The sequence below is a fragment of the Ambystoma mexicanum genome, chromosome 14 (assembly GCF_040938575.1).
Source record: "Ambystoma mexicanum isolate Mex_15411 chromosome 14, UKY_AmexF1_1, whole genome shotgun sequence".
Taxonomy (NCBI): Eukaryota; Metazoa; Chordata; class Amphibia; order Caudata; family Ambystomatidae; genus Ambystoma; species Ambystoma mexicanum.
The window spans coordinates 309,346,593-309,368,074 of record NC_090940.1 but is presented as its reverse complement, the minus strand read 5'-3'; the positions used below and the strand labels follow the sequence as shown (position 1 = coordinate 309,368,074).

The 21,482-nt window shown below is 46.7% G+C and overlaps 1 protein-coding gene across 2 annotated transcripts in view; it reads right to left on the bottom strand.

Moving 5' to 3' along the window:
* Positions 1-4,193: 4,193 nt before the first annotated feature.
* GPR68 (G protein-coupled receptor 68) overlaps positions 4,194-21,482 on the bottom strand; it is a 462,761-nt gene continuing 445,472 nt past the window's right edge. For both annotated transcript variants that reach the window (XM_069637442.1, XM_069637441.1), the window contains one exon: positions 4,194-5,973. In XM_069637442.1, coding sequence (XP_069493543.1) covers positions 4,747-5,856 — 1,110 coding nt within the window. In that variant the 5' untranslated portion in view covers positions 5,857-5,973 and the 3' untranslated portion in view covers positions 4,194-4,746. The remainder of the gene's footprint in view (positions 5,974-21,482) is intronic.

The following is a 21,482-nucleotide window of genomic DNA, read 5'->3' as shown; positions in this document are numbered from 1 at the left end:
ATGGTGTGGTGAGTGAGTGGAGCTATGTGGGAGGGGAGTAAGTGTGGTTGAGTAAAGTAGGAGTGAATATGCAAGCAAAATTAGGGTGATTGTGGAAGAAGGAAGAGTGCAGTGTAGTGAGAGGGTAGTGGTTTGGAGAAGGGCAAACTGGAAAGTAGCGAAAGCAATGAGGGGAGAGCAGTAGGGTGGAGAGCAGAGGCATTTCAAAGTTCCTTTTTGTTAGTTTTACATACCAGTGTGGAGAGGGGAGAGCAGTAGGGTGGCGAGCACCAGTGTGGAGAGGGGAGAGCAGTAGGGTGGAGAGCACTAGTGTGGAGAGGGGAGAGCAGTAGTAGAGAGGGAAGGAGTGGACGTAAAAAGAACATTTGATGGGTGCAGAGAGGGAGGAATAGTTGAGAGAAAGTAGAAGAGTGGGAAAGGAAAGCTACAACTTGTAAGGAGTACAAGCGCGTGCAAGGAAAGGACCAAGTGAGTCCTTGGTGATTGGAAGGCTCTTTTTCTTGATAACATTCATATTGTGGGACTAGAGGAAGTAAGATAAATGTAAATTGTTTGCCTTTAGGCCACACGACTAGTCAGTTCCTAGATAGTAGGTTTAATGGCCATCTTGGGGTTAGGAACACCTGGAAACTTGTAACACTAAATGCATTTTTTTTATTTAAAATCCTCTGTATACGAAAATAATTAACACATGCTAAGAGGTATGAATACAGATGACATGATTACCTTTAAAAATGTGACATTGGTGACGAGTGCAGCACCTGTGTGAGCAATACATTTTTGGGAAACCTTAAACAAGAAATGTGTGATAGGTCACACCCAGGGCCCAAAAGGCAGTGGTTTTATTTTGCTCACTGCCCTATGATCCATGTTTACTTTGGTTCATGTGTGCCGGCATAGATAGAGTGAGTATGTGTAAGTGATTTATGTACCATACTGAATTATTTTTACCATAGGGGTGAATAAATAAAAGTGTGTAGTGGTCACAGCAGGTATTTGTATATCAATCAGGCACATGTTTTATTAATGTAAACAATTCTGAAAGGGAATGTTAAAGTGCTCTCAAATAGCGCGTTTATGCTTGGGTTCTTATCATTCAAATTAAGTATCTCTCAGTATGTCAATACTTTTTTTAAGTGTGCTCTAGTAATTCCAACACTTTTTTTGCACAATGCAGCTCTTCCTCAGGGAAAACTCTTTAGTGTGTTTAATATAAAGCTGATTTCTACACAAGTTCATTCAGTACTCAGTAGGGGGTGTTTCGGATTATGGGATTTAAAAAAAGTAATCTGATACATTATAGCCATTGGGTTTTGAACAAAACATACAGTCTGCAGAGTGTCTCAGTTCTCATCCATGTGATGCACATAACAGCTGAATCAGTATAATATCCATGCCAAGCAAAGGCATTGTGTATGCATTGAGAATAACAGGCAAAGTATGACAGCATTTGGTGGACCAGATACCCTTAATATCAAATAGGAATAAAATAAAATTAGCTCTTAGCACATGTTTCAGATTTGCAATAGTATTTGATCAGTTCACTCCCGCAAGACACAGAAAGAAAACCAAACGGCTCAGAACATTAGGATGCTGTAAAATTATGTAAAACTAATTGGAGAGCATTTTCCTTGCTGCGGAGCGGAGTGTAGAAGGAGGAGGCCTGCAAGACCCCCTCCTTCACGACACTTGATGGGATATAGAGGTTTCTAAAGCACAGATGATTTCGCCGATCTAGGTAGGAGGTCAGCCTCCGAACCAGCATGTCTGTTCCACTGATTATGCTTGTAATCTCTAAAGATTATTTGCCAGTAATTTATTAAAGTGACAGGAGTGAATAGCAAGACCTATTGAGAAGGCCTATATACCCATAATTTAAAAAAAGACGAATGCCAGAGAATCTACCCGATTCAATGTCTGATAACTTGCTTTACAAGAAATCTAGCTTTGTCTGGCAGCTTGCTCGAAGACTACCATGTGCAAAAGATTTGGTCCCTAGCACGGCATGAAGATCCCGCCAGGATGAGACATGACCCTGAGACAGAAGTCACTGGTGCAGTGCCAATGTAACCTCTGAGTGTGTTCTGAAAGCAACCATGTATCCTGGAATTGTGAGATGCCTAGTTCCCATCAGCAGGTTGACAACATCCTTCTCACACATGCTGTCTTGCCATGATCTTTAAGTGGTCATTTTTTAATAGTGGGGTGATTTGTGGGCTTAACTCTATAAATGTTAGTAAAAGTGTATTATGGCCCAATAATGCAATCTCTGGTTGCTGGCTAATGTAGTGCATGACCCAAGCTATGAATCAATGGCAGACAGGGCGAGTCCTCTTTGCACAATGCTCCCTGGATTCACAGCTAGATTTGCACATTATAGAACAACCTGAAATTGTTTCATAAAGAGGGCACTGCTGCGGTGGGTAATCGGTCATCTGCTGTATGGTGGAAAAGATACCATACTCACCTAACAACTTCCATGGAGCAACGGTCTGTTGCTAGATATTGAATAATAAAAAATTTAAAAAATCAGTGTTCTATTTGTAGCTTGACACATGTCTGGTTGTGCTAGAAACCTAAACATTTCTAGCATAGGTTGTCCAAAAAGATACTATTGACATTTCGACTTTGCCATTTATTACTATGTCAACACCACTCTATAAATGTAGTGCCATACATGCTTGTTACCATTGTTCTCTTTCTGTGGTCACATAACCAAGTGTCGATAAACAGCACAATGTCTATATCGAGGTGAATTCGACAAGACGCCTAATTACACTACCATTAGGGTTCAGTTTTAAACGTTTCAATTGAGTCAAGGTTCACCATGCTTGCTTCTTTCCTTGCTTCAGAATACTTGCCATTTTGTCAACATTAGAAAACATACTGTTTTGACAAGCAGACATTTTGCTTGCTCTTGTGTTTTACCAGTTTTTGAAGAGGGGCTTACAATGTGGTCATTCCCAGCATCACATGGGCTCCTTTTAGGACTATTCCCAACCGCACTACAGTGTATTCTCAAATATGTCTCAGTTTGGTACTGCTTTCACTGGAAATCCTGTTTCCCTGTTGTTCTTAGGGACAGGTTTCCTTTGGGTGAGAACAAAACATGCGTATTCTTTTATGCAGGATAAAGAAGAAGAAAAAAGAAGATGGGCTGAGGGGATGGAAGCAGCTCCTTTAATGTGAAGTATGTAAAAAAGAACTCCCTAAATCCACCAAAATCACCGTCTTGACACCTGAAGCCTTCAAAAAATGTTTTGACAACTTTAGGTTCATGGAAGGAGCATCAGGTGTGGGCAATCTTCAGTGAAACGCAGAAACACACAGCCGTACAAACACATGCACACAAACACATGCACACACACTTTCTTGTGCTTCGATTCCAGAGTGAACACCTTTGACAAAAGGCTACAAGGACTGAGGATTTGGACAGCACCACTAGGATACTGCACACTCCCATCATGATAGAAGGATCATCCACACACCGGAAGAGCTTCTTTCAGCTCTCCTTTGAACACTCGAGAGGGCAAAGCGTCAACCTTTAGTACACTGGGATGCAATAACATTCCAACCTGCAATATTTTAGGATGGCAGGCAAGTTACACGTGGGTGGTAGCAAATTACATCATATCCCATGATAAATCTTAGGGGGGGGATCAACGAGCCGAGTCTGCAGGTTTGGAATAATACAAATAAATCCACCCCGAACCCTTGGCACTAATAATAAAACTGACCCACAATCTCAAAGGGTGAAATATTACTTTTTGTGATGTGTTGAGAACTTCTACCTAGGGGAGCGTTTGGTAAAACTGTGTTGCACGTAGTGCAGTTCATACCATATTTGGTCAGCAACATTGATAAAATCTAACGGATTCAAATTGGTCAACTTTCACCAAAGAACTGGCCTACGACAGCATGATGGGCAGGCTCTTCTGCCATTGTTCTATTGCCCTGAAGGCCAGTCTGAGATTGTCTGTCAGCGGGGCCGCCATCTTTGTGGGTCAATTAAAGTGAATTTATATTGATCAATATTTGAAGTTATAAAAGAGTAACATTCGACCATTCAAGGATAGAAGCTTACAGTTCCTTATCAATCATTAAGAATGAGTTCTAAAAAGTTGACTTAACCTTTTCATGCATGCTTGAATCTATATTTCACAATATCAAACGCAAATATTGGCATACACTAATACAGGCCATTTTCTTTAATAATAAAAAAACAAAGTGGAAATTAAAGAGGTTTTGTTCACACTGTCGTATTTCGTGCCCCGTTTACAAGATATGGAAGTGTGGCGGGTGGACCTTGGAAAGAAAAGTTTACGAGATGCCACAGGTGTCCCTATTGGACAAGAACACTGTAATGACCAGCCATTTACATTCATAGGCCATGATTCAGCTATCAATATAGGCAAAGCAACAGTGCAATATAAGACATGTTTAGAGACGTGTTGAACTATAGAAAGGCAGCATTGAGTGCTCAACACTTTTTTAATCCCCACATAGCCCTAGCCTAAAGAGTTTAATTAGAACTGCAATGTGCTCAGTTTTACTTTTTTGCTGTCACAAAATTTGGCAGGTAGTACGATATCCCGGGTTTGCTATAGCGATATTAAATAGTTCCGTTTGGCTTTTTAAAGCTCAGTTACTAATTAACAACCATAGATGTTGAAATGTAGAGCTTCAGCAGCAGCCAAATCATAAAACCTTTGCGGCGCCCCCTCTTTAGGCAAAGTTAGAGCCTCTCTAGGCTACTGGGCTACTGGCGGGCGAGTCTTCCCTTGCCACAGCTGGATGACCCATACAGGAAACCTTCTGCTTATTTAGCATATCAGTCTCTTTCTCCGCAGTTTCACCACATTCTACACAGTTTTCCGGAGTGCTTAGTTCGTAGGACTCTTGCTTGTCAAGATTCTTACATCTCAGGGATGCCAGACACGCGTCCCTGATCCACTTGAAGTCTTTGTAGGTACTCTCACTGGCAAAGCAGTACAACACTGGGTCAGCCACACAGTTCAGGCTCGTCAGCAGCAAGGAGAAGTGATATACATTGAAGATCTCAGCGGCAAACCTGCAGTCGTTCTCAAACAGGCTGCGGACCACGACAAGCACATGGTATGGCCCAAAGCAGACAAAGAATATGATGCCCGTGCTGAGGACCAGCTGCTTAATCTGGAGCTTCTTCTTCTTCTGAGTGCCATGGCTTTTCCGGACCACCCGCAGGATGCAGCAGTAGGAGAACAACAGGAGAAATATGGGGAACAGGAAGCCGGCGAAGAAGCGGTAGTAGTTCATGTTGTGCTCCCAGGGCTTGATGGGGTAATGTTCAAAGCACACCACGTGGCTCTCCGGGTCCTTGGTTATTTCGCCATGGGGCATGAAGACGACGCTGGTCAACAGCTCCTTTAGCCAGATGATGCAACTGACGATGACAGCAGCCTTCATGGACCTCAGCTGGTGAAAGTGGAAAGGGTAGACCACTGCCAGGTAGCGGTCGATAGAAATACAACAGAGGAAGGCGATACTTATGTAGATGTTCTCGTAAAGCAGGATGCCACAGATCTTGCACATCAGCTCATTGTAGGTCCAGTTGTCATGTTGCACGACATACTGCAGCCAAAATGGCAGGGAGGAGATGTATAGCAGGTCTGCCACTGTCAGGTTACACAGGTAGATCCCCAGCTCGTTCTTGGCTCTAATTTGTAAGTACCCATAGTACAAGGAGATGCAGTTGGCCGGAAGGCCCAATGTAAACACAAGGCCATATACGACTGGGAACAACGTCTGATGGATGCTGTGATCAATTGAGCAATTAGAAGAATTGCTTTCCCCAAACGCTTCTGTAAAGTTGCCCATTATACGGTGGACTAATGTTTACTTTTCAAGTGAAAAAAGTCACCATTGCATGTATTCTGTTTCAAGGCCAATTTTCATCCATCGCAAAATCTTCTTGCAGTTTCTGGGAACAAAGACCTGGTAGTGAAGAGAAAATAATGCTTAAGTTATCACAGGTTTTGGTAGAAAATCAAAATAATTATACATCCCTCTACAACAGTGCACCTATCAATGGACTTTACTTCCTCATTCTAGTTCACTGGGCTATGTCAGCAGTTCCCAGCTTGATTCAACCTGAAGGGAACAAGTGTCTGTGTACTGATCTATGCCACAGATGCATTTCAGGAGCCCGAATGGTCATATTATGTTACATTAACACGTTCTGGTGGGGGTGCTTTACTCAACCCTGTGCTGGAGGTTCCCAATTGAGAACCCATAGGAATTGATGACTTAAGGCGCACACAGACACCTGAAAGTTGAAGTACTGCGTCATTACAGCATGCTCAGAGTTCTTAATACAAAGCGATAGGATAGGAATACAGTTAAATGCTAGAGTAATCAAAATAAGTAAATGTTCTTGACACATGTTTCCTGTAGCTCATTTCTATAAACGCACACAGTCGCTATAGAAATATTAAAACTAGCTACCCCCAAATTGTTTATAGTAATGAGAATGATTCTATGAACGTTTTATACATTCTCTTTCTTATTTTCATTGTACAAGACAAAAGGCAAGCCACAAAGTAGAAATTAAACAGCTCCTGAAGCAAAAGCTTAAGATGCACTGCTAACATGCAACAGAGTTGAATCCATACCACACTGTTATGGCACACTTTTTTGCTTTGCATTTATTATGTTTAACCAATTTACAGATTTGCCCTGATTTGAAAAGGACACGGAGGTGTCGAAACAAGTGTTATCACAAAGGGCCACTATCACAAATAAACACCTACCACCTACTATTATATCAGAGAATGATTTTTTTACTTACATTGAAACAACATGAACTGAGTATCAACTAAATAAGTGTGGCGCAGTAAGAGGTGTGTGAGTAACTCATTTCAAATCAAGCCCTTTAAGAGGCACCTTGCGGGGGGTCGGGGGAGGAAGAGGAGGAACCCCAGTGAGGAAGGGATAGTGTTTTAATAAAGTAGAGTTGATGAAGCAACACAATCCCATGTGTCCTGTGCACTTCTTTAAGGCTATATGTATGTAACAACTGGCATCGAGGATAAACCGACTCTACCATGAGCAGATCCGCTTGTCCAGTGCGCCGGCAGCCATCCTTTCTCCAGCTGTGCTTGGCATCCCGCTGAGAAGCATCCAGCGTCCTACGTCGTATGATGCGTCCCTGAATTTTGCTGCGGCTGGCACGCCATGCTATGGTGACCTCTGTCACTGCCCTGCAGAGTAAGAGCAGCGCGTGGCTGCCACAGCGACCACATACTGGCACTACAGTTCAGAACCCACTCACCCATACAAGGCAGAGCGCCAAGAGTCCTAAAGGATAGTTTCACAAACCTAGCTGGAAAGGAAATACAAAGCACCAAGACAATTCCGGCAGGGGAATGGACGACCTATGACAAGCTTATCGGCACTTTAAACAAAAAGCTGGTTATACAACCAAACAGGGACTATCAATGTTATGCGTTCAACCAGTGCCACCAGTTCTCCCATGAGACCGTAGAGGATTTCATCACTTGACTCAGTCAGAAACAAGTCCACTGTCAATTTGCAGCTTTCTCGGACTGAAGTGAATCAGCTCTTTGTAATCAAAGGCTGTATGTCATCCGCACTGTGGAAACAACTTCTGAAGAGATCCCTCATGATTGACAAAACTATTGAAATTGCGAGAGTCCATGAAAGAGTCGAAGTCCAAGCCTCCATCATGGAAATGCCCAAGAAAAGGAACGAGAAGGCTGACTCGGCATTCACAAGTATTAAGGACACAGGAAGAGGACCACAGGATAGCCCGACCCTGTCGAGAGGACCACCAAGGGAAGGGTACACACAAATACGGATAGGTCCCCATCCACAGATGCTCTGCTACTGATGTGCCCAGATCTTCCCACACTGGGGTATGCCCTGCACTGAACCAACGCTGTACGAGGCGCAGCAGAAAAGGAAACTTTCAAACTGTTTGTCAGGAAGGAAGGCCCTCCCCAAAAGGGCAACAACCGCTAACGATGCCCACAAACTGGCAGCCCCCACTCAGACCAAGCCTGCAACAACCGCAGTGGAGATGGCCACAATTTTATTCAAAACAGCCATGGAGGATAGTCAGAGTCATGGAACAGGGTTTATATTATGGAGAACTCCCAGGTGACAATCGACCGCCACAGTCTCAATATTACCTGGACCAATATGAGTACACAGCCGACCTACATGCCAAAAAATGATGAGTAGCTGCAGGAACCAGTCCTGAATATGTGAATGAGTTGGTTAACCTAATGCACGGGGAGCAAGCTGGCAGCGAGGCCTCTAAAGTTATTGTTCAACTGGCTGAAGTGACTCACTGCTTCCTTATTGACACTGGGGCCACCGTTAACATCATGGGGGAACAGGAGTTTCTACAAATAGGAAGCAAAGGAGACCTAGCCCCATCCAGGGTGTGAATATTCCAATGAGGTGCCAGCACGCAGCTACCATCCCTAGGACAATTCCAAAGGACACTGTCATACAAGGGGAGGATGACTGACAACATTATTCATGTGCTCAGGAGCCCAGTCAGTGGCAAATGCTTCCTCAGTTACCGGACAGTGAAAGAACTTCAGAGATAACTGTCCACTTCCAAGGCAACGATGTGGTCCAGTGCAGCGAGGATCGAGGGTGTCACCGGAACATCTGCCACCTGCGTGGTCCGCCGTTAGAGAAGGAGATGATCAAGAGTACATTTCCCAAACTGTTCTAAGGGTTGGGAAAACTTATCAAGCTACAAATCAATGAGAATGTCAAGCTGGTACCGTAGCACTCAAGAAGGGTAGGCGTCCACCTACAAGAAACAGTGAATCGAGAATTACAACAGTTACTGTCGAATTACATTGTAGAAAGGGTGACCGGGCCTACACCATGGATCTCACCTCTAGTCATCATGCCAAAGGAAGGAAACACAGTCAGACTGTGTTGACATGATGGTGGCCAAAACAGCCATAGAGAGAGGCACCCAGTCTGAAGATAGGGGATTTGATCGTACAGTTAAACTGCACAACAAAATTCTCCAAACTGCACCTCAATCAGGGGTAACACCAGTTGGAATTGCAATCCGAGTCCAGAGTAATCACCACATTTGCCACCAATAATTGCCTATTTTGTTATAAATGTATGAACTTCAGGATCTCATCGGTTGCAGAGATTTTTCAAATTATCATCAGACACCTGCAGATCCCTGTAAAATCAGCGTTCAACTACTCCAATGACATTCTAATATACGGCACCTCCCAGAAGGAACATGATCAAGCCCTTATGGACATATGCCACATCCTGAGGGATGCTGGACTCGCACTGCACTATGAGAAATGTAACATCAGAAAAGACAAGCTACACTTTTACAGACACATTTTCTAGTGAAGGAATGCAACCTGACCCAGAAAAGGTGACACCATCAGTGAGCTGCAGGAGCCCACCCAGGTGGCTGAGGTCAGGTTGTTTCTAGAGATGACCAGGTACCGCGCTCAGTACCTCCCGAGATATGCCATCACCACCGAACCACAGAGGAAACTGTTGCCGAAAGAAGAGCCATTCCACCGGTCACAAGACTGTCAGAAGGCATTCGAGAACATAAGTCAGAAGGCATTCGAGAACATAAAGGTGGAGCTCTCAAACGCATTGCACCTTGCCTATTTCAATCCATCTTAGCACACTGAAATTGTGGTTGATGCTAGTCCGCTGGGGTTAGGGGCCATCCTGGTTCAACGTGAGGGGCCTTAGACACCAGCGAGTTTTATCATAGCGTATGCCAGCAGATCCTTATCCCAGATGGAAGGCGTGTACTCGCAAGCAGAGAAAGAGTTTGGCCATAGTGTGGGCATCTGAGTACTTCCATCACTTCCTCATAGGGAAGAGGTTTACCCTTGTGACTGACCACCAAGCCCTCCTCTTGCTATTTGGAAGTCCAAGGACCAAGATGCCACTTAGGATCGAGAGATGGGGCATTCGCCTCCAAGAGTATGACTATGTGATCGTACAGAGACCTGGCAGGGACAGTAACCCCACGGACTATATTTTGCGTCTCCCGACCATGAAGAGACAGCCACCGAGGGAAGGAGACGCAGAGTACCTTTGCTACATCACTGAACAGGCCATGCTGCCAGCCCTCACCTTAGAGGGCCTGGCACAAGCGTTGCACACTGACCCATTCATCAGCTGGGCCATAGAGTTAACCCTCTCCAATAGGTGGCAGGACTATAGGAGACTACTGAACTGGCACAACCAGACAGGAGATGGAGCGATTGCAAAAGTTGCCATGGAGCTTGCTGTGTGAGAACATGGCATACTGTTGAGGGTGCTACATTGTCATTACATCGTCCTTGCGAAGGGGGCTGGTGACGCTTGCACATGAAGGACCCTGGGGGGGGTGGAGGCAACCAGGAAACTGCTCAGAGAGACAGTATCGATCCCGCTCATGGACATCATGGTAGAGGAGGCAGTCAAGAGTTGTCTCCTATGCCAATGCGCTGCCAAAAGCGACCCACCACTCCCAATACAGCCAACATGAATTCCTGAGAAGGTACAGCAGGGTGTTGCGATGGAATTTAATGTGCCATTGCAAACAGGAGATCACCTATTAGTGATTGTGGAAGAATTCTCAAGATTCCCGTTCATAAAGAAGACACCATCCATGGTATTCACCCAGGTAGTAGGAGTCATTGATGAAGTTTTCAGCGAGTGGGGAATTCCCACTGTGGCCCCAGGCAAATGGCATGGCAGAACGGTTCATGTCATTGATAAAAAGGACCATTCAGAAAGCTACGATTGAGGGAATGCCAATCCAGCAGGCCCTGCACTGGATGCTGCAGCAATGTAGGAACACACCCCATTCTGTGACAGGAGTGCCGCCCAGTGATTTGATGAGAGTGTATAACGCCAGGACAGGACTCCCCCGAGGAGAAGAGACACCTTGGAGTCAGTTTTGAGAGAGAAACATCCAAGAGGCAGAGGTGTGAGAGAAAGATGCCAGTGTAAATGAAGCAACCAAAGTAAGGACAGACTTGGCCAAGAAGGCAAGGATGAAACAATTTGAAGAAGGAGATAAAGTACTTGTGAAACAGCGAATGCAAAGGAAGACATACGTCAGGTATGAAAGTGTGCTGCTAGAAGTGACTGAAGTAAAAGGGACAATGATCACGGCCAGTAACCCACAAAAGGAAGTTACCAGGAATGCATCCTTTTTCAAGCACCTCATGCAGGACAAGGACCCAGGTGGGGGCAATACCCAAGTCCGGGGACAAAGGAGGCAGGAGATGGAAGGCAGAGAAAGCGCAAAAGGGCAGCAAGAGCAGACGGATAGGAGAGAAGGTGTCGAGCCAGTAGACCACCCCCGGCGGACCAATAAAAGACCAAGCCGGCTCATTGAAGAAATGCGACATGGATGTAAGGAAATGCGTGAGGGGAGGTGTTGTGAGGGAAAGTAGAGCAGTGCCCTTTAAGAGGCATCTTGTGGGGGGAAGAAGAGGAAGAGCCCCAGGCAGGAAGGGGCAGTGTTTTAATAAAGTATAGTTGATGAAGCAACGCAATCCTGTGTGTCCCGTGCAATCCTTTAAGGCTATATGTATGTAACAGTGATTATATTCAGCAATACCATATCATGGTGTCAAAGGGAGAACATTTAAGCTTTCTTTCTGATCTCAGTCACAGGCCTGCCTGATTCATTGTTGGCAGTCATTAGAATGATTTCTGGAGAAAGAAGCCATGACTAAAAACAAAACTGATAAATATGATTTAACTATGTGGTTTTGTTACAAGTTCGAGCTTCATTTTTTCCCTCAGAAGACAGTGTGTCAGTGTTAGTGCCGCCTTATTGTACCAAACTGTTGTCCAAAGCATAGGTGTTGAATTGCCAGATCGTCAGGGAATAAATGTCATATCTATTGTGACAAGGCATGCATACAGGCCCTGTCAGGGGAGGGAGGGAGCCGACTCCGAACAACCCATAGCAGTGTTAACAGGCACCGTCCACTCCCCCACCTTACCTGTGTTGATGGCAGAGTCCCCACCGCAGGAGTACACAGACTGGGAGAAGGTGCAACGGGACTCAGCGGAAACTCTATGGACCATCCAGAAATAGAGGCCTTACTAATGAAACTCTCACCAGAGATATTAACAGGTCCAGCAGAAAGCCTTATCAAACAGGGACTCCAGTCACTCAGAAAATCTTTTACTTTCTCTGCAAGGGATGCTGCCAGAAAAGGGGGCGGGACTAAAATCCCCTTTTTAAGCCTACCTAAGCACTGCCCTTACCACACTCCCTTGAGCCAGGTAAGCAATTGGACATGATGAGTATCCAAACCTGGGTACCTGTGACTCGTGCAGTTTGGGTTAGTTGAGTGAGAACAGGCGGTGTAGAAGGGCATCCGAGAGACCCGAGGAGGTGTAAGCAAAAGGAGTGCCGAGGCTCTTGGTTAGAGGGGGTCTGTGGAGTGCTTGTGTTTGAGATCAAGGAGTGTCTGAAAGCGATTGAGAAGAAAGTAGTAGCAGTTGGGTGTGGTGGTACTACTGGTTGGTAGTAGTGAATGGTGGTTCATGGTAGCAAATGTATTGGAAGTGCCACTAGTGGGAGAGACTTAGTGAGAGTAGGAGAGTAGTAGGACCAGGGGAGAGAGGTAGTTGGGGTAGCGTGAAAGTAGTGGTAACAGTAGAGGGGGAGTAGAAGGTGGAGTAGTAGTGAGGAGAAAAGAAGGCAGTAGTAGTAGAGTCATTGGTAGTAGAGTGGCAGTTGGAAAAGAAGAGTGGTAACATCTAAGGGTGGAGGTTGGAAGGTGGAGTCTGAAAGCAAAGGGACATTAGTACAATGGAAAAGGAACACTCTGGGACCCAGTGCACGTTCAAGGAAGGGTCAAGAGAGACTGTGCATGCAAGGAGATCAAATGGAACTGGGTGGAAGGAAGCACCAACCCATATTCCTCAAAGTAATAAGTTGAGCTAGGTTAGGGATGACTAGAAGATCCCTAGGGAGCTAGCCAGCCACCGTCTTAGGGTTACCCCTTTTAGCTTAAGGAAGAAACACAGACAGTAGGGGTCACCTTGCGATATTACTAACATTGCCGATAGGGAGGTGGGGATAAGGCTGGGGAAGTCGAGAAAGAGAAAGGGACAGCCCTAGCGCCAAATCTACCAAGAAGCCCTGAAGAACCTTGAAAACTGAAGCCATTCTGGCCCTTTGTATTTTAAATAAACACCCTTGGTCTTACTACCGGAGTCCGCGTGGTTCTTTGTGGTGGGCCACCCGTTCCACTATGGTAGTCCCAGTAACATGTTGCAGAAAAAAGTTGAGGTAGGAATCCCTAGCATGTTTTGCAAGACATCATTTTGAACTTTTGGGAGGATAGAGGTGGTTAAAGTAACCCCAATATACCTGGACCATACTGTGCTTTTGCCACAGGCCTGCCTTTGCACACTTTCAGCACATGGCCCATAACTTCCAAGGAAAATATGTGGACAATCTGAAATCCCACCCCCGTTCGCTTGGGCAATCTTAGCTACTTGTTTGACTAATGATGGTCCGGTTTCCCTTTTTTTGAAAATCGCAGGCCTAAAATGTCCTAAGCACACCCCTCCAGATTTAGGCCCTTTGAGGATATCTTTTCTTCATGTTCATTTGCGTGGATCTTTCCTGATAGCATCTACTGAAAGAAACCTTTGGCCAAAGGCAGAACCTAATTGGATAATTAGGCAAACAACTGAGGAATTAGCAAATCATGGCATAATATAATACCAAACCAAATTGGTCAATTTAGAGAATTAGAATTTCACATTTGAAAATTGGTTATTTTCTCAAATACATGAAAACCAGCTTCGGTCACAGTTCTATCTAATGTTAAGGTAGTGTTAGGAAAAAAAAAGGATACCAGATACAGTGAGAAATGGGAAATGGAACTTGGCAAAGAAGTATCCAAAGTGGAGTGGTCAGGTATGCTAAAGAATGTGCATAGAGCACCAGATGTGAAATATAAGTAAGCCCACTAAAACATATGCTAGCAAGTTGTCCAATTTTACTAAGTTTGACTACTGTGTATTGATCAACAGGGAAATAGGAGACGTTTTAAAGAGATCATCTGAAATAACTATAAAAATTATTTGTTTGGGCATGGTCTCAGAAACAATGAATTAGCAATTGGTAGAGAATGAACTTCTATTAATTCTAATAGTTACAATATAGTCAGAACAATTAATATACAATATTGGAAAGATGTCCATGCATCAAACCTTCAGAGTGGCTAGAAAAGGTCAGCTCCACTGCACAATATGAGGAGCTGATTGTGAAAATTACTCTAAGCAACTCTAGATCTAGCCAGGTCTGGTCCAGGTCATCACAGCTGGAATGCCAAATCACAAGGTGCACTTAAAAGGAAATGACATGGAATACGAGCATTCAGGAATAGTTATTTTTCTTCTCATCTCCCCCTCAGTGTAGAGGGCGATTTCTCAATATCGATCAATGCTTTTTTATTGAATACGATAGTGGAGAAGTACACAAGGAGGAGGAAGATCCGCCTTTTTACAGCTTTCCTGGACCTATCCAAGACCTTTGACTCCATAAACTGCACCCTGTTGTGGGCGAAGGTGGGTAGAATCAGGGTTCCTCCAAAGCTCCTGCAATTAATTGTGCTGCTCTATGAAGATACATCTATTGCAGTCAGGTATGCTAGTAATCAGAACTATTCAAGAGATTTTATGACAAATGCAGGGGTGAAGCAAGGTTGCCCTCTTGCCCAACCTGTATCCTCATTGTTTTTTTGTGACTTTAATCCATACAATGCTACTCACGGTTTGATACCACCCTTTTAAAAATGGCAAAGAATTTACTACACTATTGTACGCTGATGACTCTGTCTTAACACAAGGTGTGTTACAGCTGTGTTTGGAGAACTCCCGTAAGCACATCTTGGAGCACGCTCTTTTTTTTTTTTTTAAAACCTTTATTTTTGGTTTTTGTGTAATCCTGTAACGACATAATAACAACTACACACCCACATTAGGGTGGACTTAACTCTGCGCCGTGTCCCACACACCTGTCCTCCTCCCACCGCTCCCCTCCCCACCCCCTCGCTCGGCCCATGATTCTACTGTTCGTGCTGTCTTGTTTCCAGGTCGATGTAGCATGGAAATAGTGCTGCTAGTCCTGTGCCTTCACTGAGACCCTTCTCTTGTGTCTGAGGCAACTGGTTGGCTGGTAAAGACCTCCTCCGATTCTCTTAGCAAGAATGTTATCAACGGTCCCCAGATGTCTGGAGGTCGGGCATGTAGGGGAAGTAGCTTGACAAAGTCTGTTTCCACATCCTGGCAGTAAAGGATATCTTTGTGCCAGGCGCTGAACGATGGAGGGGGGCCTCGGCCCCAGGACATGGCCACTCTCCTTCGGGCCAGTGTCAACAGAAGACCTGTCAGTTTCCTTGTCGGGGCAGCGAGCAGCCTCGTCATACCCAGCAATGCCGCAGTCTGGTTCGGCTGTATCGCCTCTCCCACTATTGCTGCTGTTGTCTCCAAGACTTGATTCCAGAATGGTGTTATTTCGGGGCAGTCCCATGCCAAATGGACGAAGTCTGCCGAATGTTCCCCACATCTCTCACATTTCGCAGCTGTTTCAGGGTGATGTTTGTTCGCTTTCGCAGGTGTATAGTAGGTCTGGTGTAGGAAGTTGAAGTGGATTAGTTTAAAGCGTGTGTTGAGGGCGATTTTTTGAGTCTGCTTCAAGATGAAAGTCCAGTCTTCCTCTGATATTGTACTGTGCAGGGCTCTTTCCCATCTGGTCTTTGCTTGGCCGAGTTTAGATGATGTATCGGTAGTAATAGCTTTGTAGATTTGTGACACTAGCTTGCCTTCACCTTGCGCTTGAATGGCGTTGTGAAGTAAATGCCAGGTCCGTGGCTGTCTTGGGAAATCTGGTAGGATCGCTTGAAATGTGTAACGGGTCCTGAAGTAGAGGAATACATCGAGTGCGGTGGTGCCTCCTTTCGCTTTAGCTTGTTGCGGAGTTATAAAGCCGTCTTCTGTGAAGAGATCCCCCAGAGTCTCAATTTTCAACTTTTCGGCCCACTGATGAAACACTTTTTCAGATGTGAGTGGAACTCCTGGAATGAATTTAACTGGTAACAGTGGGGAGTATCTCGTTTTTACCCCTTGCCTTTGGGCCAGTCGCAGCCACACTCTGTAAGTTGAGAGCATTACGTTCATGGTGGAGTTGGGAATGGGAATTTGACTGAAGATAACTGCGGTTAACAGATTCGGTGTTGCCAGCGCCCGTTCCACCTGAACGTGGGGTCTGATTGTGTGGGAGGCGTACCAGTGACTGAGAAATTGTGCTTGCGCTGCCCAGAAGTACTTTTCCAGGTCCGGGAGGGCAAGGCCACCACTTGTCACCGGAAGTGTTAGCGTTGCATATGCCACTCTGGCCGGTTTATTTGCCCATAGAAGTTCAAGGACCATGCTCTTCAGTCTCTTCAGATAAGTTTGAGGAAGGAATATTGGAATATTGGAAAACAGGTAGAGTAATTTTGGTAGGATCACCATCTTAACTAGGGAGACCCTTCCCCATAGCGTTAGTGGCAGGGTCTTCCATCTTGTCACTTTTTCCTGGAGGGACTTGGTCACCTCTTCGTAATTGTCACGGAACACCTCGTGATAGTTCAAGGACATTTGGATTCCCAGGTAGCGGACATTGGACGTTTTCCATGTGAATTGGAAGTCATCTACAAAGGGTTTGGTGGCTGGAGTCAGCGGGAAGATGATGGACTTTGACTGATTGATTTTCAGGCCAGAGGCTGTTCCAAATTTGATTACTTCCCTCATGACAGGGTTCAGGTTCTCTTCGGGATTGCGGACGAATAGGACCACGTCATCTGCGTAGAGGGATATTATGAGCTTGTGTGGTCCGATAACAAGACCTCTTTGTTGTCGATGTTCTCTTAGGATGGAGGCCAGCGGTTCCATCACCAGGGCGAAGATCAATGCTGAAAGTGGACAGCCTTGTCTGGTGCCTCGCTGGAGTATCACTGGAGCCGATTTTGCCGTGCCTATAATGATGTTGGAGCGTGGCTCGTTGTATAATAACGAAACTAGTTTGACAAAGCGGGCTCCCAGACCCATTCTGGTGAGTACAGCGAACATAAATGGCCATTCCACCGAGTCGAATGCCTTTTCAGCGTCGAGGAGGACCGCTATTGCTTGAGTTGAGGGATCTAGTGCTTCAATGACGCTGAACAGCCTCCTGATGCCGAAGGTCGTGTTGCGGCCAGGAATGAAGCCTGCCTGGTCTGCTAGGACGAGGGTGGGCATCAATGGTAGTAGCCTGTTGGCGAGCACTTTTGCGAGTATTTTGTTGTCGAGGTTGAGGAGGGAGATGGGCCTGTACGACGCACAATCCTCTGGTGGCTTGCCTGGTTTATGCAGGAGGATGACGTTGGCCTCACGGGAGGAATGGGGGAGAGTCTCCTTTTCTAGTGCTTCGGCATATACTGTCGCCATGAGGGGGGCGAGGGTGGTGGCGAAGGCTTTGTAAAACTCTCCTGTTAGGCCATCTGGGCCAGGAGCTTTTGAGCTAGGGAGGGATTTGATGGCTTCTGTGATCTCCTCTTGTGTGATTAGGTCGTTCAGTGGTTCCCGCAGGGAGTGCTCGACCCAGTATAACTCTGCGTCTTCGAGGTATTCCAACGAGACTTGTGGGTCGTTGTTGTGGCTGTTGCTGTATAGGTCTTGATAGAAAAGCCTGAATTCCTCTGCTATGTCTTCATCAGTGTGGACGAAGTGTCCCTGCCTGGTCTGAATCCTTTCAATTGGCGCTAGTTTATTGTGTGCCTTGACCAGGTTTGCCAGGAGGGCGCCCGGTCTTTGACCCTCGCCGTATTGTCTGATTAGGCTGTTGCGGTTTAGAAATTTCACTTCTCGATCTGCTGCGCTATTGAATTTTTGTAGCTCTTCTCTCAGAGCGACTGGTATGTTCGGGTTGGTTGCGCTCACGCGCTGAAGTTCGAGTTGTTTTAGTTTCCCTTCACAAATTGTCAGCTCCCGTCGTATAAGTTTCAATATGCCATTTTCTTTAGCGTGGCAGACCCCTCTGACGAAACACTTTAGAGTTTCCCACAGTGTGCTGGGTGAGGCTACAGAACCTGTGTTGACTTCGAGGAACACCGCAATCTCTTCTCTTAGTTCGGCAGCGAACACCTCGTCTCGCATCGAGCCGGTTTTGAAGCGCCACCGCTGTAGAGGGGGGTTGGGGCATGCTGGGTTTAGTACGAGAGTCACCGGGGAGTGGTCTGAGAGAGTTCTTGGATGGATATCACATGGGTCGCCTGTCCATGGGCCGTTCACAGAGATGAACAGATAGTCGATCCTGGAACTCGAGTTGTGTACGGCAGAGTGGAAAGTATATTCGCGCAGCTCCCCTTTAGACGTTCTCCATGCGTCTTTCAGATTGAATGCTTTGCAGATTTCTTTTATTTGGAGGCTGGCTTTGGATGGAGATTGCGGGGTTGCTCTAGATCTGTCTCTCACCGGATCCATCACTGTATTCATATCTCCGCCCCAGATTATAGTCGCTGGTTCATGAGATGGTAGACGGGAAAGTACCCAGCCGAAGTTGTCGGGGCCGTCTATGTTCGGTGCGTAGGAGTTAACAAAGGTGATTCTCTGACCTGCTATAATGCCGCTCACCAGAAGAGTTCTCCCTTCGGTGTCTTTTGTGGTGTGGACAAGCCGAAAGCTGATCCTTTTGTGTATTAAGATCGCGACTCCTCTGGAGTAAGATGAGTACGATGAAAAATATCTATGGCACCCCCAGCTCTTGGCCCACTGGTGATCCTTCTCCGGGAGTAAGTGAGTTTCTTGAAGCATGGCAACGTCGACTTCATGTCTTCTAAGGTACTGGAGGATTTTTCTGGTTTTGGATGGGATGTTGCCTCCTCTTATATTCCAGGTTATGATTTTGAATAGAACTGATCGGGGACCATTTTGATTCGTTTTTTGTTCCTTTTGGTCCTGCTTGGAGGTTCAATGGATGGACGGTGAGATAGAGGTGGTGGTGAGCGGAGGGGGCTCAGGGTCGGAGGATGGCGTGGAACTGGTGGCGCAAAACTTGGCCGTTTCCTACGGCTAAACAGGGGTGAGGATGTACACCTCAACTGGAGGTGGTATGGTAACTGTGACTTCCCTCCCACACGCGGGTAACCCCCAACTGACCCGCAAGGTTCCCTTTTCATAACTAAACTGAAGAGGTTGCTGTGCTTGGGGCACTTGTGCCTCCCGAGAGGGAAGGGTGGCTCTCCTTTACACTAGGAGTTAGTCTCTGCGGTATTAGGTTTATGTCTTGTTACCTAGGATATGGATTCTGTTTCCTTGGGTGTCTGGGTTGAACGTTATGGCGGTTCTCTGCGTCTTTGGTGTTCACGCTGCGGTCTGGAGTTATTAGCGGCGGATCTGTAGCCGGCGTGATCCAGGTAATCGCTGGCTTCCTCAGGCGTGTGGAAGAAGAGTGCTTTCCCATCGTGTTGAATGCGAAGCTTTGCTGGGTAGAGCATTGAGTATTGTATTTGATTGTCTTGCAGCCTTCTCTTAACTGTCGTGAAGGAGCGCCTCAGTGTTTGAACGGTAGGGGAGAAATCTGGGAAAAATTGAATTGGGTCTCCGTCATATTGAATTTTCCCTTTTTCTCTGGCAGCCTTGAGTATCGCATCTCTATCTTTATAATTTAATAGTTTTGCAATAATCGGCCGTGGACTTGCGCCTGGGATTGGTTTGGCGCTCGGAATTCTGTGGGCTCGTTCGACTACGAACAATTTGGAGAGGATCTCTTTCCCGAAAAGGTCTATGCAAATCTGTTCGACATGGTCCTCCATTTTCGTTTGGAGTTGTTGTTCTCTGATTCCGATGATTCTGATATTATTCCTTCGTGAGCGTCCTTCTAAGTCTTCATTCTTGGCATTGACAGACTTCATCTGGGACTCGAGGGCGGTGACTCGTGTGGCAAGGCCTGTTGCGCCGTCATCCAGGTCGGATACTCGTTGCTCCACCGTGTCTAGCCTGTCGGCGTGCTTGTCGAGGCGATGTTGGAGCAGGTCTACTTTCGATGATAGGTTGTCGAGTTTACTGCCCAAGTCGCCGATTCCCGCTTTGAGGTCCATCAGGATTTCTCTGATATCGAAACATGGTAGTTGTTCTTCTGGCGGGGACGTAGTGGGTGTTGGTGACACTACTCCGCTCGCCTCGGAGTGCGGTTTGCTGGTGGAGCCAGACTCAAAGTTCAGTTTCTTTTGGGATTTGTCTAATTTCCCCATATTAAACTTTCTTCTGCTTCTGGGCACTCAGCAATGGGGCAGACTGGTAACTGTGGGCCAAACACTGGTATTTGAGTGGCGTCTATTGGTTTCGTTGTGGTGTTGCGCTGGGGCAGCTGCCGGGTCTGCGCTGGGCTGCTATTTGGGGGTGGTTTGGAGTGAATTCCTCGTGAGGCGGTTTTTCCCCCCTGATTCTGTAGGGCCTGCACAAGCCGTCCTTTCTCTTTACGGCAGTGATCCTTGGGACTGTGGTTGGCTCGGGGGTTGGGACCACCAGAGTTACTTTGGTTAGTGCTGTTCTCGTGGGGGGAGGCGACTTTTGAGGTTTTCAGACGGGATCGCTGTGTTCCTCTGGCTGCCGATATTCTGGGCGTGAGCCGTCGAGTGTTTGCCGAGCTGCAGTGTAAGGAGTCGTGGCACGTTAGGCCCTGTATCGTAGCCAACCTCCTAATGGTGATCTTGTCGGTCTGGGTCTCCTCTGCTTGCCGAATTATGCTATGGGGCGCAGAGGGTCTCTGAACTGGGCTCTGCAAATCGGCGGCCTTGGGATTTGATTGTATTGGCCTTGGCCAAATGGGCTGTTCGCTGTGGCTTTCACTGTGGCCGCGGGTGATGGTGGCGATATCCCCGGTTGTTCGGAGCCGGTCAAGCGCGCTCTTCGTATTGGAGGGACGCAGCCGGTTGGGCGTTGGAGACGGTTGCTGGCGAGGCGTACCCTGCTATGCCTCCTTCATTCACCGAGGGATTTGACGGGGATCGGGAAGGTAGCTTGCGCACGCTGGGGGGAGCTCCTACCTGGGTGCTCGGCGAGAGCACCACCGCTTGTCGTACTGCTTCTTGGGCGTCGGCTGGGCCGTTGCAGGGACGGAGACTGTGTGTCTCTTGGCGCCACCGGCGCGCACGTCTACCCGCTGCTTGACGCGGCCCAGCTCTTCAACTCCACGGATCTCTGCAGGTTCTGGGTGTCGGGTGACACATCAGCGCCGCCGCTCGAGCTTCGAAGGGGAGCCTTTGCGCCTCTTTCTCGTTCCTTCCTCCGTCCCAGGCTCACCGCCGGCGCGAACCGCAGGCCTGCTGCCTGGCCGGGACTCGGCCGCCGCTTCGCCGCCAAAGACAATATCGGGCTTAAAATGTTGTTCGGTGTCTCCTGAAGGCTCCAGTCTG